Source organism: Canis aureus, chromosome 4 (genome assembly GCF_053574225.1).
Source record: "Canis aureus isolate CA01 chromosome 4, VMU_Caureus_v.1.0, whole genome shotgun sequence".
NCBI lineage: Eukaryota > Metazoa > Chordata > Mammalia > Carnivora > Canidae > Canis > Canis aureus.
The window spans coordinates 13,974,275-13,993,386 of record NC_135614.1 but is presented as its reverse complement, the minus strand read 5'-3'; the positions used below and the strand labels follow the sequence as shown (position 1 = coordinate 13,993,386).

The following is a 19,112-nucleotide window of genomic DNA, read 5'->3' as shown; positions in this document are numbered from 1 at the left end:
ATGAGAACGAGACCAAAGCAAATGCACATTGATGATGCTGAGTTTATAGATGTCTGTGTATATGGATTTGCCAGCATTTACGTGTCTTTATGAAACATTAGTGGGGGGACGCCTAGGTGGCTCAGTGGTTGAGCATCTGCCTTTGGCTCAGGGTGTGATCCCGAATCCGGATTGAGTGCCACATTTGGCTCCTTGGATCCTGCTTCTCCTGCCACTGCCTATGTCTCTGCCTCTCTCTGTGTCTCTCATGAATAAATAAATAAAATCTTTAAAAAAAAGAAAAGAAAAGAAACATTAGTGGGCCAAAACAATGACGTCAGACACCCTGACACATATGTCAGACCCAATGGTACTCAGCCCTCTGGGGACAGGGAAGCAAGTCTGGGAGTTTGGGTGTAAGCCTTTATTACCTTCAGTGTGGATGTGGACTGAGGACAGTGTGCCAGACACGAAGTCTAGGCCTCCTGGAGTTCTGTACCTTTCTGTCTCTGCTGGACATGCTGTGTTACTGATTTACGGTGTTCAGCTTTAAAACATTATATATGATCCTAATTTTGAGCACAGGATTATATTATTTGTTTTTGCCTGGGTGTAGTACTAATGACTTAAACAAAAGGTTGAAGAAAGTGAAATAATGGAGCTAAATGCCTGAAAGCTATGCTTTTTTCTTTACATAAGTGGAAAAGTAAGCAAATATGGAAGAACATTTTCCTGGAAAAACTTACATAGAGAAACAGATGCAAAGAATATAAGGTTTATGCAATCCTCGAGAAAAACCTTAGAATGATGGTTCTGACATGACCAGACATCCGCTCCCTAACTTTTCTTCCAGAAAGTCTTCCCTAAACCCTAGACTAAGTGAGATCCACCTGGTAAATATGTCCACAGCACCTGACCTATCTTCTTCTGTAACAAGCAACTTTGAACTTCGCTGTCTTCCTTGATGTACTGTCCCTGTGGATAGGGCCCGGCTTCGACTCACTGACAGCCATATGCCTAATGCATGTAACAGCACTTGGCACAGTATTGTCATCTCAAAATGCTGAATGAATGGAAACATGAATGCTTTGTACCCAGGCATATGTCCCCACTTTAAAAAAAAAAAGATTTTATTTACTTACTTGAAAAAGAGAGAGCACGAGCAGAGGGAAGGACAGAGGGAGAAGCAGGCTCCCCGCTGAGCAAGGAGCCTGATGTGGGGCTCAGTTCCAGGACTCCAGGATCATGATCTGAGCTGAAGGTAGATGCTTAACTGACTGAGCCACCCAGGTGCCCCAGAAAGCAACAACCAGATGAGGAGATGAGATCTGGTTGGCAAGAGAAAGGGCAAATAATGATTAGAAATCCATTTAAAAATTAATTTTTAAAAATATAATTATCAGAAATTATATGGATTGCTAAAACTGGAGGGGAAAACAAGTAGATACATCATTGTTTCTAGACATCCTTCATCATTAGAACTCAATGCATTATACAAATCTAAATAACAGGGAAGATCCTTAACTTGCATAAAAATGTAAAATCATGCTCATCCAGACAGATATAAAGCAGAAGCCAGAAATGAATAAGATTACGAGTTAAATTACTAAAATTGTAGGGGCACCTGGATGGCTCAGTTGGTTGAGTAACCAACCCTTGGTTTCAGCTCAGGTCATAATTTCAGGGTCCTGGGATTGAGCCCTGTGTGGGGCTCTGCACTCAGCTGCACTCAGTCTGCTTGGGATTCTCTCTACCCCCCCACCCTTCCCCCTGCTCTCTCTCTCCCTCTCAAATAAATAAATAAAATAAAATAGTTTTTAAAAATTACCAAAATTGTAGATGTGCATGAGACCTCTCTGCACTCTGCAACTCATGAATCCATAATTATTTCAAAATAAAAATCAAACAAAATTCAAAAGTTTTCTATTATGTTTTACATTGAGGAAGAAGCGTCAAGTTGTATCATTTATTTGTTTTTTTCCGTATTACAAAAGTTGCATATTCAGATGAAGCTGAACTTGAATTTCCAAGAGGATGAATGTCTATAATTTTCTGAAATATTTGAGTGAATATATTACACATGGTCTATTGTTCCATATAGCCTATAGCTAGAGTTGAATGATATAGATATCTTTTATTTCCTTCATTTCTCCCAATTTAGCTATAAATTCCTGTATTTAATTTTCTGTAATTGGTAAAACTTTCTTTGAAAAATGGGGTTAGGGGATCCCTGGGTGGCTCAGTGGTTTAGCGCCTGCCTTTGGCCCAGGGCGAGATCCTGGAGTCCTGGGATCGAGTCCCACATTGGGCTCCCTGCATGGAGCCTGCTTCTACCTCTTCCTGTGTCTCTGCCTCTCTCTCTCTCTCTCTCTCTCTCTCGCTATGTCTACATGAATAAATAAATAAATAAATATTTTTTAAAAAAAGAAAAAAAAGAAAAATGGGGTGAAATTAAAATAATAGCAATTAAGATTTACACACTGTAAAGATACAGAGATAATGTAATGTGGGGTTGTTTTGTTTTTTAAATCCAACCCTAGATCTGCCACTGTTTGGTTTCCTGGTTCTCTCTTCCTCCCTCCAATGCTGTGTGACCTTGAAAAGAATATGTAACCTAAATTATTATATGAAAAGAACTGTGCAGGTGGTTTTCTATCACTTATCCACCCCTGAGGAAGCTTTTCTTATCTTAATCTTATAGACAGGGAACATAAGGTTCAGAGGTCAGGAACTTGTCCAAAGTCTAAGCTCCCTGGTTGAAAGTTGGATTTGAACCTAAGGCACCTGACTCCACTGACTTCCCACAGACCCAGACTAACTAGCTTGCCCTTTTGAATTCTAACATTCTAGGACTCCACTCCCCCCTACCTTCATATCAAATATTCCATTTTAGAGGAGCAAGCTGAGCAGACTATTCACCTGACTAGAAATTAAACTGTCGTTATAGGAATCGTCCTTTGTGAAAACTTGAGGTTATGTTCTTTCTGTAGACTATTCACGCTCAAACCTGACCTTCACACTTACAACCTTCAGAAAACAAATCTGCAATAGGAAAAAGAATCGTGGTCCCACCTGACCAAGTTACTGAGACATTTAATCATGTGTAGGTTAGAGTGAGGCAAAACTAATCAAGGATGATGATTTGAAAGCTTTGAGATTAACTCATTTAGTGAGAACATGATTTCAATCCTGCTATTTATGCTTCACTGTATTATGATCTCCATAGCCATTTATATTTGCAAAGCGTGTTTTTTATTCTCATTGCTCTGTTGCAAAGTCTCAGTTACAGAGAGAACTGTCCCACTTTTTACAAATAAAGAAACCAAATGAGTTGCAAGGTGCTTAAGAAATTTATCATTAATCAGTGAGGTAAGAAAGCTGTAGAATGTTAGCTTCCATTTCTTGCGCAGCAGAAAGTACCACTATAATCAGGGCTCTCTGCTCGTAGAGTGGGCCAGTAAGAAGCCATGTCACCTTCTGGACCAGGGTATCTGCATATCTATCCGATACTCATCCGCTTATCAGTCACCACCCCTGTGCCAGGTAGCCTGCAAGGACACTGTGCTAAATTGTGGTTGGAGTTCGTGTCTCTGTGATGCCTCCTTCTGTCCCCACTCCCCTTTGTCCCTAGACCTAGGTTATAAGCTCTAAAGCAGACAAGTCACTTTGGCCAAGTCACTTCCCTGAACTTTAGACACCCTCTTTACCAAATGCTATGTGGGCCACCCAGGCATCCCAGGAATTTCTCTTATAAACACATGGACATCATAAGGTTTACTGTGGATCGAAAAGAAGAAAGATAAGAGCCACTTTTCTACATACAATTAGGAAATACTATTAAAAGAACAAGAATAACCAGTCTCCACTACTACATATATTATAAAGCAAGATTTAAAGAATTATATAGTTATTCGGTACAAAAAGTGTGAGTCTCATTTCCCAATTACAGTAGCTCACCTGACACAAAGTAGACATTCAAGAAGTATAAATTTTAACATTCTTCCTCACCAAAACTGTTTCAGGATGTACCTTTCTTTTCCCTTTAGTCTTATTTTTTGTGAAAACTTGATTAGTAACATTAAACACACAGAAAGAGGGGGATTCAGGGTCCTCTCATTAGTCTACAGCATTATCAATCACCCCTAAATGTAAGCAGCTCTCTATTTTATGTCATTTTCTCCTGTAATTCTATAGCTAGAGAGTGGTCTAGTAAATTCTTTTAAAAAGCAAAGCCATTTAAAACTAATATATATTATTGCCTCGTAAGCTTCTCTCCTCATACTAAGCCATCCTCGAGATGTTTTTCATAGGATCTGATTGTCATATTTTAATAATGTGGGTTCTGAGTTTTTAAGGACAGACACTGGGTGAGAGTCTGTTAAGACTTTGCTTCCCACATATATCAAGTCATAAAGTCGCCTGAATTGAGTGTGAAAAGTAGCTTTTCAGGTGCCACCTCTGGCCTACCAACTCAGAATCTCCACAAGGCAAGCCTAGGAATCTGTGCCTTTAATAGATGTTACTGGTGTGCTTATGATCTAGCTAGTTTGGGGCACACACAAGCTGGGTTCTCTGTGGTATGACTAGGACATGGGCATCATATTTGTAGATTATTTTGTTGGGTTTATCTGTGTAAAGGGTGGGAACAAAGCAAAGATTCTTGGTAATATATTCCAACTTCTCTGACCTAAGTAATAGACCATTTTAAAATCTAAAGACAAATAAATTCAGTCCTGGAAAGAATATTGACATTATTCATTTTTGCATTAACAGACTTTATCACTATTTGCCTGGAAATCTGACTTTTCTGGCACACCTTCATAGTTTGCAACACAGAAATTTCAGAAGAGTTTTATATTCTCTTAAGTTTTTGACACCCTTTGCATAAACATCCATTAAGTATTTCTCTCTCTTTTTTTAAAGAATTTGTTTATTTATTCATGAGAGACACAGAGAGAGGGGTAAAGACATAGGCAGAGGGAGAAGCAGGCTCTTTGAGGGGACTTCGATTCCAGGATTCTGGGATCACACCCTGAGCCAAAGGCCACTGAGTCACCCAGGCATCCCAGGAATTTCTCTTACAAACACATGGACATCAAAAGGTTTACTGTGTATCGAAAAGAAGAAAGATAAGAGCCACTTTTCTACATACAATTAGGAAATACTATTAAAAGAACAACAATAACCAGTCTCTACTACTACATATATTTTAAAGCAAGATTTAAAGAATTATATAGTTATTTGGTACACAAAGTGTGAGTCTCACTTCCCAATGATGTCTTTGTTCAGTGGATACTAGTTGAATACCTGCAGTGTGCCAGGTCTCAATATCAAACATCATTTAATTTAGTGTAATTTCACTGTGATTACTTCACAACTTATGAAAAGAAAAATCTAATTTTAATACACATTAAAAGCTTATTCAAATTATAAGTAGAATAAAAAGCCTTATGATAAGGTACTCAAAATGGTCAATGTGGCCACAAGTTAGGGCTCACTGTACAAAGTGTGGACAGCTTTCCTCCCCCCTAGAAACTCCCCTAATCAGCTGGGGCTTCAGTTACCTGTTTTCAAACAGTTGGCTCAGATCATTTCATTACTGTATTTCAGTTTCCTATTTTTAAAGCAATAAAAAGAGGGGGGAAAAAACATGCTTGAGATGCCTGGGTGGCTCAGCAGTTGAGCGTCTGCCTTTGGCTCAGGGCGTGATTCTGGGATCGAGTCCCACATCGGGCTCATCGTGGGGACCCTGCTTCTCCCTCTACCTGTGTCTCTGCCTCTCTGTGTCTCTCATGAATAATTAAATAAAATCTTTAAAAAAGTGCTTGACTTTAATCTACATTAAAATATTAATAACCTGCTATATTATTATTTTTATGTATATATTATTAAATAGTAGTATTAGTACCCATGTAATAATATGCAAGCACACAGTCATTATAATATATATTATAATTTTCCTCTTCTTTCCCCCTCCACTAAATTTTATGTAAATTATATGAATCTATACATATGCATATAAAGATGTGATTAATTGATTGTCATCACATTTTTGCAATGTTTCCATTTCATACAGCTTGGACAGCTACATATTAAAATTTGTACTTCTATTCCATTCTTCTTACTGCATAGTATTCCATAGTATGAATATATCATAATTTATTTAGCCTTTGTCCTATATAATGACCAGTAAGATCTTGTGATAGATTTTCAGGTCATAAGAATTCCATAGTAATTTTACTGACTGGCTTACACTTCGTGCTCTTGCCTCCTTATGTTTACCTTCCATCTACACCATTTGCTGTCTTACTTATACAGCCATCCCAATGTGTAAGAGCCTAGCCTTCAACTACACCTCTTAAAGAAATTATGCTGCTTCTTATAAACCAATACTTAAGTATTTTTTGTAGTTTTTACACTTGTATTGACTTTTATTCTCAGAAAAAAAAATCTGGAAATATTTTAAGTACACATAGAAACAGAATATAACCTGGTTGAGGGAAGATCTCTCTTCCCCATTTCATCATGCAGGGGGCCTGGGAATCTGAGTAACTCAAGAAGTGTATATGTGTATGATCCTGTTTAAAGAATGGTGCATGGGGATTGCAATGTCTGAAATGTACACAATAGTTGTTTCTTTGGGTTGAGGATTATCTTTAAAATATCTGTTAATAAAATACCTGGTAAAAAGGGCACCTGGGTGGCTCAGTCAATTGAGTGTCTGACTCTTGATTTTGGCTCAGATTGTGATCTCCTTGTTTGTGGAATCGAGCCCTGCGTGGAGCCCCTTGGCGGGCTCCGTGCTTATCGGGGAGTCTGCTTAAGATTCTCTCCCTCTCCCTCCATCCCTCCTCCTGCTTATGTGCTCTTTCTCCCTCTCTCTCACTCAAATAAATAAATAAATCTTCAAAAACATACCTGTTAAAATACAACATTGAAGGCCAAATATTATGCAAGTTTTAATGGTGACAGAGAAATTGCTAGAAGCTTTAAAACAGTGTGGGAATGACATGGTGTCCCAGAACCACTGGCAAATCCAAAAAGACGTTAGAAGTCAAGTGTTGAGTTAGAGCCCTGAGCTTCTCCATTTACCACTCATCTGCTGCATCTGAGATGGACATGCTCTATATCTGGGGTGGCTTTAATGGTTTGTCAAAGGCAATATAGCAGAGGTGTGGCCTAGCTCTTCCTAGTCCACCACTATTACAGTTTCCAGGAGTGATATGGCTGTCTCCCTCTTAACTCCTCACAAATGTACATGCACATATCTGCAACACACACAAACAGCTAAGAAGTGGGTGTTGCCCCAAGTCCCCCAAAAGGTGCCTCACTGTCCCTGGTAGGTCCAGACCAATCTTAAGTAAACTCTGCACTCACAGGATACACAGCTTGTTACATGCAGAGTCAGGAAATCTGTCTTGTCTGAAGGATGTAATTTCATGGCAGTCTTCTTAAATTGCTTGCACTATGTGGCATCCTAAGCTATTTCTAAAGGAGAACATAATCACAAGTTTGAGGCTGAGGTTAAAAAAAAAATGTTTTGCCACAGCTGATGGGCTGTATGGCACCTGAAACAAATGATCAGAATTCTCTCAGTTGCAGCATGAATTATGAACCCTGGGAACTCAAACTTTTTAAAAGAAGTCAAACTATGGGAAGGGAAATATATCCGCTCTGTATGGAAAACTTGTATTTCATCAGTTGCTGAATAGGTGAAAACTTCCCCCAGAATATTCTCCTGAGCAAACTCTTTGGCTCCTTCCTGTCTTTCTTTATTAACCCTTTTAAAAAGAAGTTATTTGCCTTTATTTTCTTTTATATTCTTTCGTTAGAAACTCAATATTTGGTTTTAGAGCAGAGGAGAAGCAGATGGTCAGGAAGCAAAACGAACCAAATTCCAGTTCGATTTTGGCCTAAGTGGAACCTTGTTTCTCCTATTTGTCTATTAATTTCATCTTCCCACTTCAGAGTTTGATGGTTAATCTAGAAAATGAGAAGGTGTCATTGATCCAATTATCTAACCACCCATCTTACTGTTCTATAAATTTCTATTCGGAATAAGCCATGATCTCATTCCTGTGATGAAGGAGGCAGACATGCTCATAGGTGGAAAATAGGAGGACATGTGCTGTATGTATCAGAGGTATAAAGAGAGGGCTATGTGAGTAAAAACAAAAACAAAACCAACACCCCTCCCTGAAGCCTGGGAACTTTCCCTTTAATTTGTAACAAAACCACCCCAACTATGTAAACCCAAAGGTAGTACTTACTGCCCACTGTCTTCTAACCTTCTCACCTCCAACCCCATCTCCCATCCCTCTGAAGTGACCAGTTGTTTTTTTTTTTGAAGTGACCAGTTGTTAATGGCTAGGATGCTTCTTCCACAAACTCCTCTTATAAAAGTACACAAACATGCAGATTACATTTTTTCCTAAAAAGGATCACTTATATGCTTTATATCAATCCATCACTACCAGCTTGGCTCCCTCCTTCCCTTGCATCTCTCACCTACTGTCTCTCCCCAACCCCTCCACCCCCATTCTCTCTCTCTCTTTTTTTTTTTTTTTTAAGATTTTATTTATTTATGAGAGACAGAGAGACAGAGAGGGACTCGATTCCAGGTCTCCAGGATCAGGCCCTGGGCTGAAGGTGGAGCTAACCCACTGAGCCACCTGGGCTGCCCTGCCCCCATTCTCTTGATTGTTTTATGGCAACATTTTAATTTTTTTAAGTAGTTAAGTCTCTTGTCCAGCAGTAATTTGTATTTATATATAATAAAATATAGTGATTTAGCTCTGTTCTGCCAAACAGATTTTCAGTTATGTCAATGCCATTCTAAATATGCCTTCTTTCCCCCACTGATTTGAAGTTTAAATATATTACTTTCATTTAAATACATTATATGTAGTATATAAAAGTAGACATCACATATATAGCATATATATGTATATACATATATAAATTTAAATCTATTTCTTGTTCTCTTTTCTTATCCCCCTGACCTATTTTTCTAATTATATATGTATATGTACATATATATCTTGTATTTTATATGTCTCTCCATATAACTTTTATTATGATACTTCTAGATAAGTTTTAAAATCTTATAAAATACATTCTCTTTCACAAACCTATTTTTCCAAAATATGCTGGGCTCGTCTCAAATATTTATTATTTCATATGATTTCAAATATCATCTATTTCAGCTAAACCTACCAGTATTATGCATAAAATCTGGCTTTTGAAGGAAGACCCATCTGGCTGCACTGTAGGGGATGAGTTGGAGAAGGAAGAGGCGAGTGACAGGGAGATGGGTAGAAGGTGACTCAGTGATCCAGGCAAGCCAAATGAGGGCTTGAACAGGGGGTGGCAGGAGGACAAGCCATTGCCACAGTGGAATCAGCTGGACTTCGACCTTTAGAGGTGAAGTACCAACGAAAATGAGTCAAACTATTAGACAGGAGGACTAGACAAATTATAAACCCTTTACCAGAGTTAGGACAAGGGGGGAGAAGTAAGTTTGGAAATGGACAGAAGGGAAGATGTGTCCAGTTGTGGACAGGTTGAGTTTGATGCATGAGAGCTATCGGTGGGTAACAGAAATTGGTGATGACAATATTAATCGTTTGGGATATTTAAAAATATCTTAAAGAGGTTTTTTTCAAATAAAGTTCTAGAGCCTTTGAGACACACACACTTTCTTGTGAGGCCCTGTTTTTTTCTGATTCATTCCTACTTTGGCAGTTTGAGGGCAGATTATTGTAAACAGTCACAGAATGAAATATCTCTTCTTAAAGAGTAGAGCTCTGTGCATATGAGGTAAAATTTTAGTTTTTGAAAATGTCCCTCTTCAGTAGAAATATTTTTCTACAAATACTTTATATGTGAATAGCTTTATAATATCTTTACATTATTTTTAAAGTCACTATCCCTTTCTCTCCATCATAGAAATTCTCTTTAGACTACTAGATAGAAGTAATTTTACCTATCAAAATTACACATCAGTTTATCTTAAAGTATTCATGTCAATAGGCTTATTCTTATGGTTTTTTCATTCATTTGTCTTTTCAGAACTTGACAGCCCAGAAGAACTAGGGAAAAAGCGCATCTGCAGGATTATCACAAAGGACTTCCCCCAGTATTTTGCAGTGGTTTCAAGGATTAAGCAGGAAAGCAACCAGATTGGTCCTGAAGGCGGAATTCTGAGCAGCACCACTGTACCCCTCGTCCAGGCTTCTTTCCCAGAGGGTGCTTTAACCAAAAGAATTCGAGTTGGCCTCCAGGTAATGTTTGCAAAATGTTGTTTCTTTGGTACATGTACAGAGTGTGTGAGGATGCTTCGCTTAGAAAACAGTCGATGTAATTCATCCTAATGACAGTGCTAATCAAAGCACTAGGCCATTTTAGGGAATCATCAACCTATTTCAAATGAAAAGCATGAAGTATAAAGTGAACTTGGTGGCTTATTAAATAAGATATGTATTTTAGGGTTTTTCTTTTAAAAGTATTTCTTGGTTTCTGATGAAAGATGGTTTTGTTAACCATAGGTTACTGGTCTTGGTATGTGGAGTGACAAAAGCAGCAGAGAGCAAATACACCATTAAAGAAACAAACCATATTTGACTTGGTTTATAATGTACCATTTCATAAAAATCCGTAATAGGGAAACATGCAAGCTTTCAGATTTTGATTTAAGTAGATCATAAATACCAGGTTTTATCCAAACCAGTTGGAATTTGTTTTATTTGGAAGGCTAACTGAAAATCTTGGCGAGAGTCATCTTTCTTATATTTATTTGTTTCAGTTAGACCTATTGAAAAAGGAAAATAATAAGGACAGTAATTTAATTTGTGTCAATTAATATAGTAATTAATAATTTAATGGCAGTTTCATGTTCTTCTCATGAGGTTTTTTTTAGAGTCAACTGCTCTAAGTGCTGGGAAGGCCTTCAGTAACCACTTGAGCTAAGGAGATGGCCTTATATTTCAGCGACATGAAATTCCCTTCAGTTGCCTCCCATATTGAGTATTTTACCAAATAGCAAAGAAGCCAAAAGGAAGACCTTAGGTTTGGTAGTCTAGAATAGAAATCTTAACTTACTTAACTCTGAAAACCTCGATTTTTACCTGGGCACAAATTGCCTAGATTTACTGGATGTTCTGCATAGGTTTAAAATATACTAGACATGGGACTTCTGGGTGGCTCAGTCAGTTAAGCATCTGCCTTCAGCTCAGGTCATGATCCCAGGGCGCTGGGATCCAGCCCCATGTCCTTGGGCACCCTGCTCAGTAGGGAGCCTGTTTCTCACTCTCCCTCAACAGCTCCCCCTGCTTGAGTGGGCTCTCTCTCAAATACATAAATAATACCTTTAAATATAAATATACTACACTCAATATTTGCTGACCTTTACTTTGGATTAGACTGAAAGTCTTCTCCACTGTGAGATCTGATTCCCTGTCAGAGGCTCACATCGTCCATATTCTGTTGAAGAAATAAACCAACTAGTTTCTGCTACAGTGTTAGGTTGTTTTGTTTCCTTTTTTGCATTTTCCTGAAATAGTGAAAAAGGATTAAGAAGAAAAACTTTGGCGGGGGTGGTGTGTGTGTGTCTGTTTTTGGTTTTTCCCTCCTCACTTAAAAAGTCATTTCCCAATGAGAGAAAAACGTTAACATCCATCTAAGGTCCTCTTCCTGTCTTTAGGCTCAGCCTGTTCCAGATGAAATTGTGAAAAAGATCCTTGGAAACAAAGCCACCTTTAGCCCAATTGTCACTGTGGAACCGAGAAGAAGGAAGTTCCATAAACCTATCACAATGAGCATTCCGGTGCCCCCGCCCTCCGGTGAAGGGGGAGTCAACGGGTACCAGGGGGACAGCACGCCCAATCTGCGCCTGCTCTGCAGCATTACAGGTGTGGTTAACTCGTTGCTGTACTTGCTATTGGTGCTACTAGCACTTGCAGTGATTCTGTATGAAGATATGAAGCCTTTGAAACAGCCATGCTAACTTCCTGAGAGTAGAAATCAAACAAACAAGCATTTTACTTGTCCCTTGTCCATCAGCTCATCTGTATTATCCCTGCACCTTTCTTTAAGATGCTGAGATCATGACTCATTTAAAATTCAGTGTTATCATTTTCCCTGCTATTAGTGTGATATTAATAATAATGCTCTTTTAAGATTATTGAGATAGTATTGAATCTACTAGAGCATCTAGGTAATTTCTCGGGGACCTAGACAGAGATGGCGGACCTAGCAACACCCTTAGACTACAGAAAATTGGACGACTTTGGATAAAACAGAGCCCCCACAGAGTAGAGGGCTGAGTGGGGACTCAGTTCCTAAGTATAATCCACCAAGTTAAATCTGCAGGGTTAGGAGAATGCATTTTGTGATAAGCACCTGGAATCCAGAGCGCAGTTCATTTGATCAACCTAATAGGATTTTTCACATTAAGTCCTAGGTTAACATAGGTTATTTGTTTTTATGAGTAGTTTTAATGGAGGATTCCTTTTTTTACCTTGGAAAATTAAATGACAAAATAAATTAAATTACAAAATCAGCTGCTTCTTAACTTTCTTGATAGTTCTTGTCTTTTAAAAAAATATGTATAACATAGGAAGTTTATTGTCTCTGAACAACAAATCTCTGCACTTATAAATTGCACTCACAAGATGCACTTCAGAGCCCGTGGTTGCCCCACATTTAAGCCATTCATTAGTAGCCAGATAAACCAAAAAGTAATTTTTAAAAAAATATAATATCTTACAAGGAGATCTCTGTAAGGCAGTAAAGGCACAGAAGGAGAGGAGAGAGGAAAACCACCTTTAGTGCCTGCCATTAATTGAACCTGCTCAAGTTTCTAGTTCCCGGCTGCAAAGGAAGAGCGAGTTGATGATGAAGATTTTACAAGGAGCATCTCTCATGATAACGTCAACGTATCTGCCCTTGTTTTCTCAGGGGGCACCTCGCCTGCTCAGTGGGAAGACATCACTGGAACTACTCCCCTGACATTCATCAAGGATTGTGTCTCTTTTACAACCAATGTTTCAGCCAGGTATGGAAAAAAAGGATTCCAAAAAGCCCTAAGGAATTAGTTTTATTATCTTTTGGAAAGTGAAAGTTTTTGTGCTCAATACTAGTATGATTATTTTTTTAATTTTTATGGCACAGTTGGGCTGAACTCAGAAATTTAAAATGGAGTGGCACAAGTCATCCAGTTCTCTTGAGCAAGGGGCTATATGGTGCTAGATCTGCTTCTTCTAGTTCTTAGCAACCTATTAATGTTGATTGTTAAGGAGATCTGGCCCCATTTACAAAAGGAGGACAGCCATTTGTCTTTAATTGTTATGCTTTCAAAGAAAAAATACTGATAGAATTCCCATTTCTCTCCTTTTTTCTTCCATAAAATGCTTGCTCCTGTCCAATGTAAAGTGAGAGATTAAACTCTTACGCAGGACTAGAAAGGAAGGCTAATCATGGCTAAGTATAAGGGCAAGGGGACAGAATCTTATGGGAAGGAGAAGAGAGAAAAAAATCCTTAGCATTTCCTCAGCAAAATTATAACAAATAATAAACGTAGGCCTTCTGTAAACATCTTTGCTGTTTCTTTAAATGAACGAGGCAATGTTTGGGTGTAGTACCCTTATATGCTCTGATTTTTTAAGATTTGGCTTTTAAATCACCTCACTTTCATAATTCTGTTTTGTTTTTGTTTTTCTCAGATTTTGGCTAGCAGACTGCCATCAAGTTTTAGAAACTGTGGGGTTAGCCACACAACTGTACAGAGAATTAATATGTGTTCCATATATGGCCAAGTTTGTTGTTTTTGCCAAAATGAATGATCCTGTAGAATCCTCCCTGCGCTGTTTCTGCATGACAGATGACAAAGTCGACAAAACTTTAGAACAGCAAGAGAACTTTGAGGAAGTTGCAAGAAGCAAAGATATTGAGGTACCTTGTTGACGACAAGTCCATCCCATTACATTCCCCAGATATGGGGTTTTATTTTGAGCTGGTAATAGCACTCACTGGAAGTATCGAGCACATTCTTGATTTCAGGTTTTGATTTAGATTTTTAATATAGATTTATTCTCAAATTATTTTATGTGTCTTCAAGGCTATCTTGATTAAAATATAGTACTAATGCATCTCCATCATGGTCTGCATTCTCTGTGGTGACTTGAGTTGTCTTATTTTTATGGTCACTCTCTTTAACACATTATCATGATTTTCCTTTTTCAAACCCAGTGAAAGTATCTGAGTTTAAAACAAAAAAAACCCTTCAAAGTCTGTATGAAGAAGTGATGTCAGCACTTTCTCAAACATGTCTGAAGTTGCTAGAATAGAACTGGATGCATAATTCTGTCTCGTACATGTGCATGATTCGTTTTCCAATCACAGTCGTTGAATTATGAGCCAACAGAATTATTTTTGTGGCAAATAACACCATAGAATTTCCTAATAAGGAGACAAATGTGACATAGAAATATGTCAATCTTTTAATATTATGTGACTTAAAAATCTCAAAATTCTGGGCAACCTGTGGGGACTCCTCTCACTCCTGAGAGCTTTCTCTGTATCTTTACTTAATAAACTTCTATCCCTTTACAAAAAAAAATCTCAAAATTCTTTCAACCTAAATTAACATTAAATTATGTATTTCTTTTACTCTAAAAGGTTCTGGAAGGAAAACCTATTTATGTTGATTGTTATGGAAATCTGGCCCCACTTACCAAAGGAGGACAGCAACTTGTTTTTAACTTTTATGCTTTCAAAGAAAATAGACTGCCATTTTCCATCAAGGTAAATCATCAACAGAGACTCTGAATTTTTTTTTTAAATGCTCTTAGAGAATAAAAGGGAAAGTCTAATGATTTATTGCGTTTGAAATATCCCACCAAACTTGAATTCAGAGGAATAAGGTCAGATTTTGTCCTACATCTCCCCGAGTGTACTTTTGAGCTGGGAATGCTTTATAATTAGTAAAAAAGAGTCTTTACCTTTGAAACATCTAAATGATCATTTATGTTCAAGCAAAGGTTCATAGGACCAAACAATCTAGAATAATAATAAAATGCATCATATCTGATTAATGCTCAGTAATCAAATAATGGATGAAATCCAAAGTCACTATTTAAGTTCCATCTTCATTTCTGATGGAGCCCAAGGGCATTCTGGAGAGACCGGCTTCTTCCTCAGAGAACAGAAGAGCACGGGACGGCTGTTTAGTGTTATTATTATTTGCTGTTACTATTATTGCTAAAAGTAAGGCCTTAGGAAAAAGAAATTGTTGGACAGGAAGAAAATGCATATAACCCAGACTTTATAGCATATTGCTAGGGTAAAACAAGCAGACAGAACAGTGTTGGGTCTCATCTAGGAATCAGGCACTCTACATCCTGCTGAGTTCACAGGTGTCCACCGTGGTTGATCTATGATAGTTACCATCATCTTTTCCCTTTACTTTGCCTGCCTCTTGAAGGGCTCCGTAACATAAACATGTTTAACTCTTGTACAGACTGGAATCCTCAGAAAAGTTTCTATAACTGTCAACCACCTAAATTCTTCTAGATTAGAGACACCAGCCAAGAGCCCTGTGGTCGTCTGTCTTTTCTGAAAGAACCAAAGACAACAAAAGGACTGCCTCAAACAGCTGTTTGCAACTTAAATATCACTCTGCCAGCGCATAAAAAGGTATCTTTTAATACTGTTTTATTGTAACTCTTCCCCTGGTCTTGAAGAAGTGGGCCCTTGGTATGCAATTAAGGAATGCTTTGTAACATGATTAAAGTTCTTGATACTCAAGTTTTATTAGTCTCTTTGTGTAGATTAAGTCTTGTTACTGTGGTGTCACATTCTTATGGTTTGTATGATGGAGTCCTCTGTATATTGCTTCTGCTTCTGCTGGTAGCTCATAGATTTTTATGCTTTCGAATAACGTCACACATTGATTTGCCATGGATGTACAGTTCTTGATATTTTGTGTTGGCTTCTTTTGATTTGCTTTGCTTTCTTGATTCAGCTTGCATTTTGTGCTCCCTACTCAGTCCTTTTCATATCCTGATATTCTTTTCCCTGCTGTCCATTATAATATTCCTTGTCTCTGCAATGCATCTTGGAACCAAAAGGAGACAGAGTCAGATCAAGATGATGAGGTAATATGAACACTTCTGCTTTTACTCTATCAAAGGTAGAACAGAAATGAAATCTGTAGAAAAGAAGTTGCAGAGGGCTAACGTGTGGGAAACGTATTATATATTTGCAGATCGTAGCCTAAGTGAGGTAAAGGGTATACATTTTTCTTAAAGAATGGTTTACTCTTCCTCCACGTATATATAAGATACTTCAGGGCATTCAGTAATATAATCCAGCTAATGATTTAAAAAGAGGAACTAACGTTCTTTCGACATTTTAAAGTGTGTAGCTTGGCATGTATAAATATACATTTGTTCATACTTTCACCTAGTATCCACTCTGTGTGACATTTAAATCAAGATCATGAGTAACATGAAATTTTATTGTATAAATCAGGTTGTTTTATGTCATACAAAATATGTGTTCCATGGCTACTGTTAGGTATTTAGTATTCTATGTAAAGAAAATCATCTTGGCCATTTTTAAGGGTATAGTGGTTGGTTCTGTGTGGCTTTGAATGAATTTTTCCTTACAAAGGCATCTCCTAGTATTTCTCCAAGTTATAGGATAATTGGATTTTTAAAACTCACACCTCAGTACGAATAAATAGAATCCTTATTTCTAATAAAACCATTAACCCTTTTTTTAACTACACCTATACTTTATTCCTTTTAACACATAGAAACAACAGCAGTAATTGGAATGATACACCCTGTGCCCTTTCTCCTTGAATGTACTCACATAGAGTGACTGTACATTGTGATATATGTGCTTTCAATACGAATGAATTTGGGGAGATTTATTGCTCAGCATCAGCAGTCTCTGTATCGCTCGTCTTGTATTTGTAGTTCCCTGTAGTCTGCTGTGTTGGTGCTCTTACACTGGCTAAATGATGGTGATTTGGTTGAGACATTGGGGTGGGGTTGTAGACTCACAATAGGAAGTTAACATTTTCATGAGGAAAATCCACCTGAAGAAAAATAAATGAAGTATCCACATGCCATCCTACAAAATGTTTCAAAACCATGAAAATATCACAAGAAAGTTGCACATAGTCTCTTTTTTCTTTTTCCTTTTCAGGCCGAGAAAGCAGATAGACGACAGAGCTTTGCATCTTTAGCTTTACGTAAGCGCTACAGCTACTTGACTGAGCCTGGAATGAGTGAGTTTTCTAACACATTTACTAATCTACGTGGACTTTTATAAGAAGAGGCATTTTTTCTATACAAACTGAATTTGGGGGTCATTTGAAAACCCAGTGGCAAAAGAAAAATTGCCTGCAATGAAATCTAAATGATACTTTGTACATAGTTGACGATATGAAGTACAAACACCCTTAGGTCATAACTTCAAAACCGTTTTTTTTAATTACCTCTTTTTAAAATTAGAAACATCTACTCCTTACTTGTACCCTGTTATCACTGTGACTGTTAACTATGCTAGGAGATAACATACCAATGTTGCTTTAAATCTATGCTCAAAAGAGAAAATATTTATTTTTATAGATGTAGGATGGTAGAATGATAAAGTAACTTTGATTGTCATCTCATTTTTTCTTAATATAGGTAGATCATTATATCTTAGTCCTGATTCTCCTTCTTCCCAGTTTGCAAGAATTAGATTTTCCTACCATCTTGAGGTAGCACTTCTATACTGATTCCTTATTTCCTCCTTCCTCTCTCCCCACCCTCACCCCCACCCCCACCCCGGCCCTATATTTAACACCAGTTCCAAGGCTAGTCTTCACTAGACTGGCTAAGTCCTTTCCTTCTCTCAGTGATTGTTTTGGTTCATTGTTAGCTGGCTTACAAGTATTAAGGTATAAATCCACTCAGTCATGTTCATTCATCTGTCTCCCTCCCCACATCATCCTTTCCCGTTCCTTCAGCCCTCCAGAGAATCCCTCCACCAACAGGAGCTAAGAATGCTGAGAGCAGCACTGTGTTTGGCCCATTGGAAGAGGATTTTTTACAAAAATTATTGTTAAGTTAGCAAACAATTTCTAGCTGTTTTCCTCTACTCAGTTAACTTGCGTTCAGGGAAGATAGGAAATTTACCAGTAAGAGCCACAACTTTGGCTCTATCAGAAAGAGCCACCTTTCCTGAATTCTTATTTCTGTGGGCTGAGATAGCATATTAAATGTGCAGCAGGAAGACTCTACTACTTAGCTTAGATGGTCTCAGCATAATCTTCTGGAGTCTAGCTCCTTGACTACTAAAGGAAGCTTTTATATTCAGACACAAAATGGAGAGCATGAGGGAAATGAAATGCTACCACACTCATGAATGTTCTTCTGGATCTCAGTTTTTGCCTCTAGCATAAATGTCTAAATCCTTCCAAAACCAGAAGGGCTAAGATGAACTCCTATTATGCTACAAAGCAGGGACAGTATATGTATATAACTAGGTAGTTTTTCAATACAACTAAATTTCCTGCACAGAAGTTTTCTTTGGAATACTGATTTTGGCCCAGAGCTAAGACTCTCAGGGGGTAGGTCATGGGGACTCCTTTTTTTTTTTTTTTAAGATTTTATTTATTCATGAAAGACACAGAGAGAGAGAGAGAGAGAGGCAGAGACATAGGCAGAGGGAGAAACAGGCTCCACGCTGGAAGCTTGATGTGGGACTCGATCCCAGGACTCCAGGATTATGCCCTGGGCCAAAGGCTCAACTGTTGAGTCAATCAGGTGTCCCAAGGTTGAGACTCCTAAATAATATTCTTAAGAGTTGGACAAAAAAAAAAAAAAAAAAAAAAAGAGTTGGACAGGCTCCGTGGCCAGCTCTTTTAGGTCCAAGTACCCCTGGCAGGTGAACTCCCATATGATTCTGGTCCCTAAAGTATTTGAGGGTTATATGAATTTAAGGTGAGGTCTGTGCTAAGTCAAGTAAATTTTTCCCACTTGTGAAAGTATTGTTATTTTTTAGTTAGCTTCTGTTATGGTATGATAGGTGGCTTATCTTCCTTGACTTTTGATAGAAGGAAGAGGGTACTTTTCTCT

At 38.0% G+C, this 19,112-nt stretch overlaps 1 protein-coding gene across 9 annotated transcripts in view; it reads left to right on the top strand.

Annotated features, from left to right (window-relative positions):
* ANK3 (ankyrin 3) overlaps window positions 1-19,112 on the top strand; it is a 663,260-nt gene that overhangs the window by 597,421 nt on the left and 46,727 nt on the right. For 6 of the 9 annotated variants that reach the window (XM_077894615.1, XM_077894620.1, XM_077894617.1 and 3 more), the window contains 8 exons: window positions 10,051-10,262; window positions 11,681-11,888; window positions 12,937-13,033; window positions 13,701-13,929; window positions 14,656-14,781; window positions 15,550-15,672; window positions 16,107-16,133; window positions 17,194-17,275. In XM_077894615.1, coding sequence (XP_077750741.1) covers window positions 10,051-10,262; window positions 11,681-11,888; window positions 12,937-13,033; window positions 13,701-13,929; window positions 14,656-14,781; window positions 15,550-15,672; window positions 16,107-16,133; window positions 17,194-17,275 — 1,104 coding nt within the window. The remainder of the gene's footprint in view (window positions 1-10,050; window positions 10,263-11,680; window positions 11,889-12,936; window positions 13,034-13,700; window positions 13,930-14,655; window positions 14,782-15,549; window positions 15,673-16,106; window positions 16,134-17,193; window positions 17,276-19,112) is intronic. The other 3 variants (XM_077894622.1, XM_077894621.1, XM_077894623.1) reach the window with 1 other exon arrangement.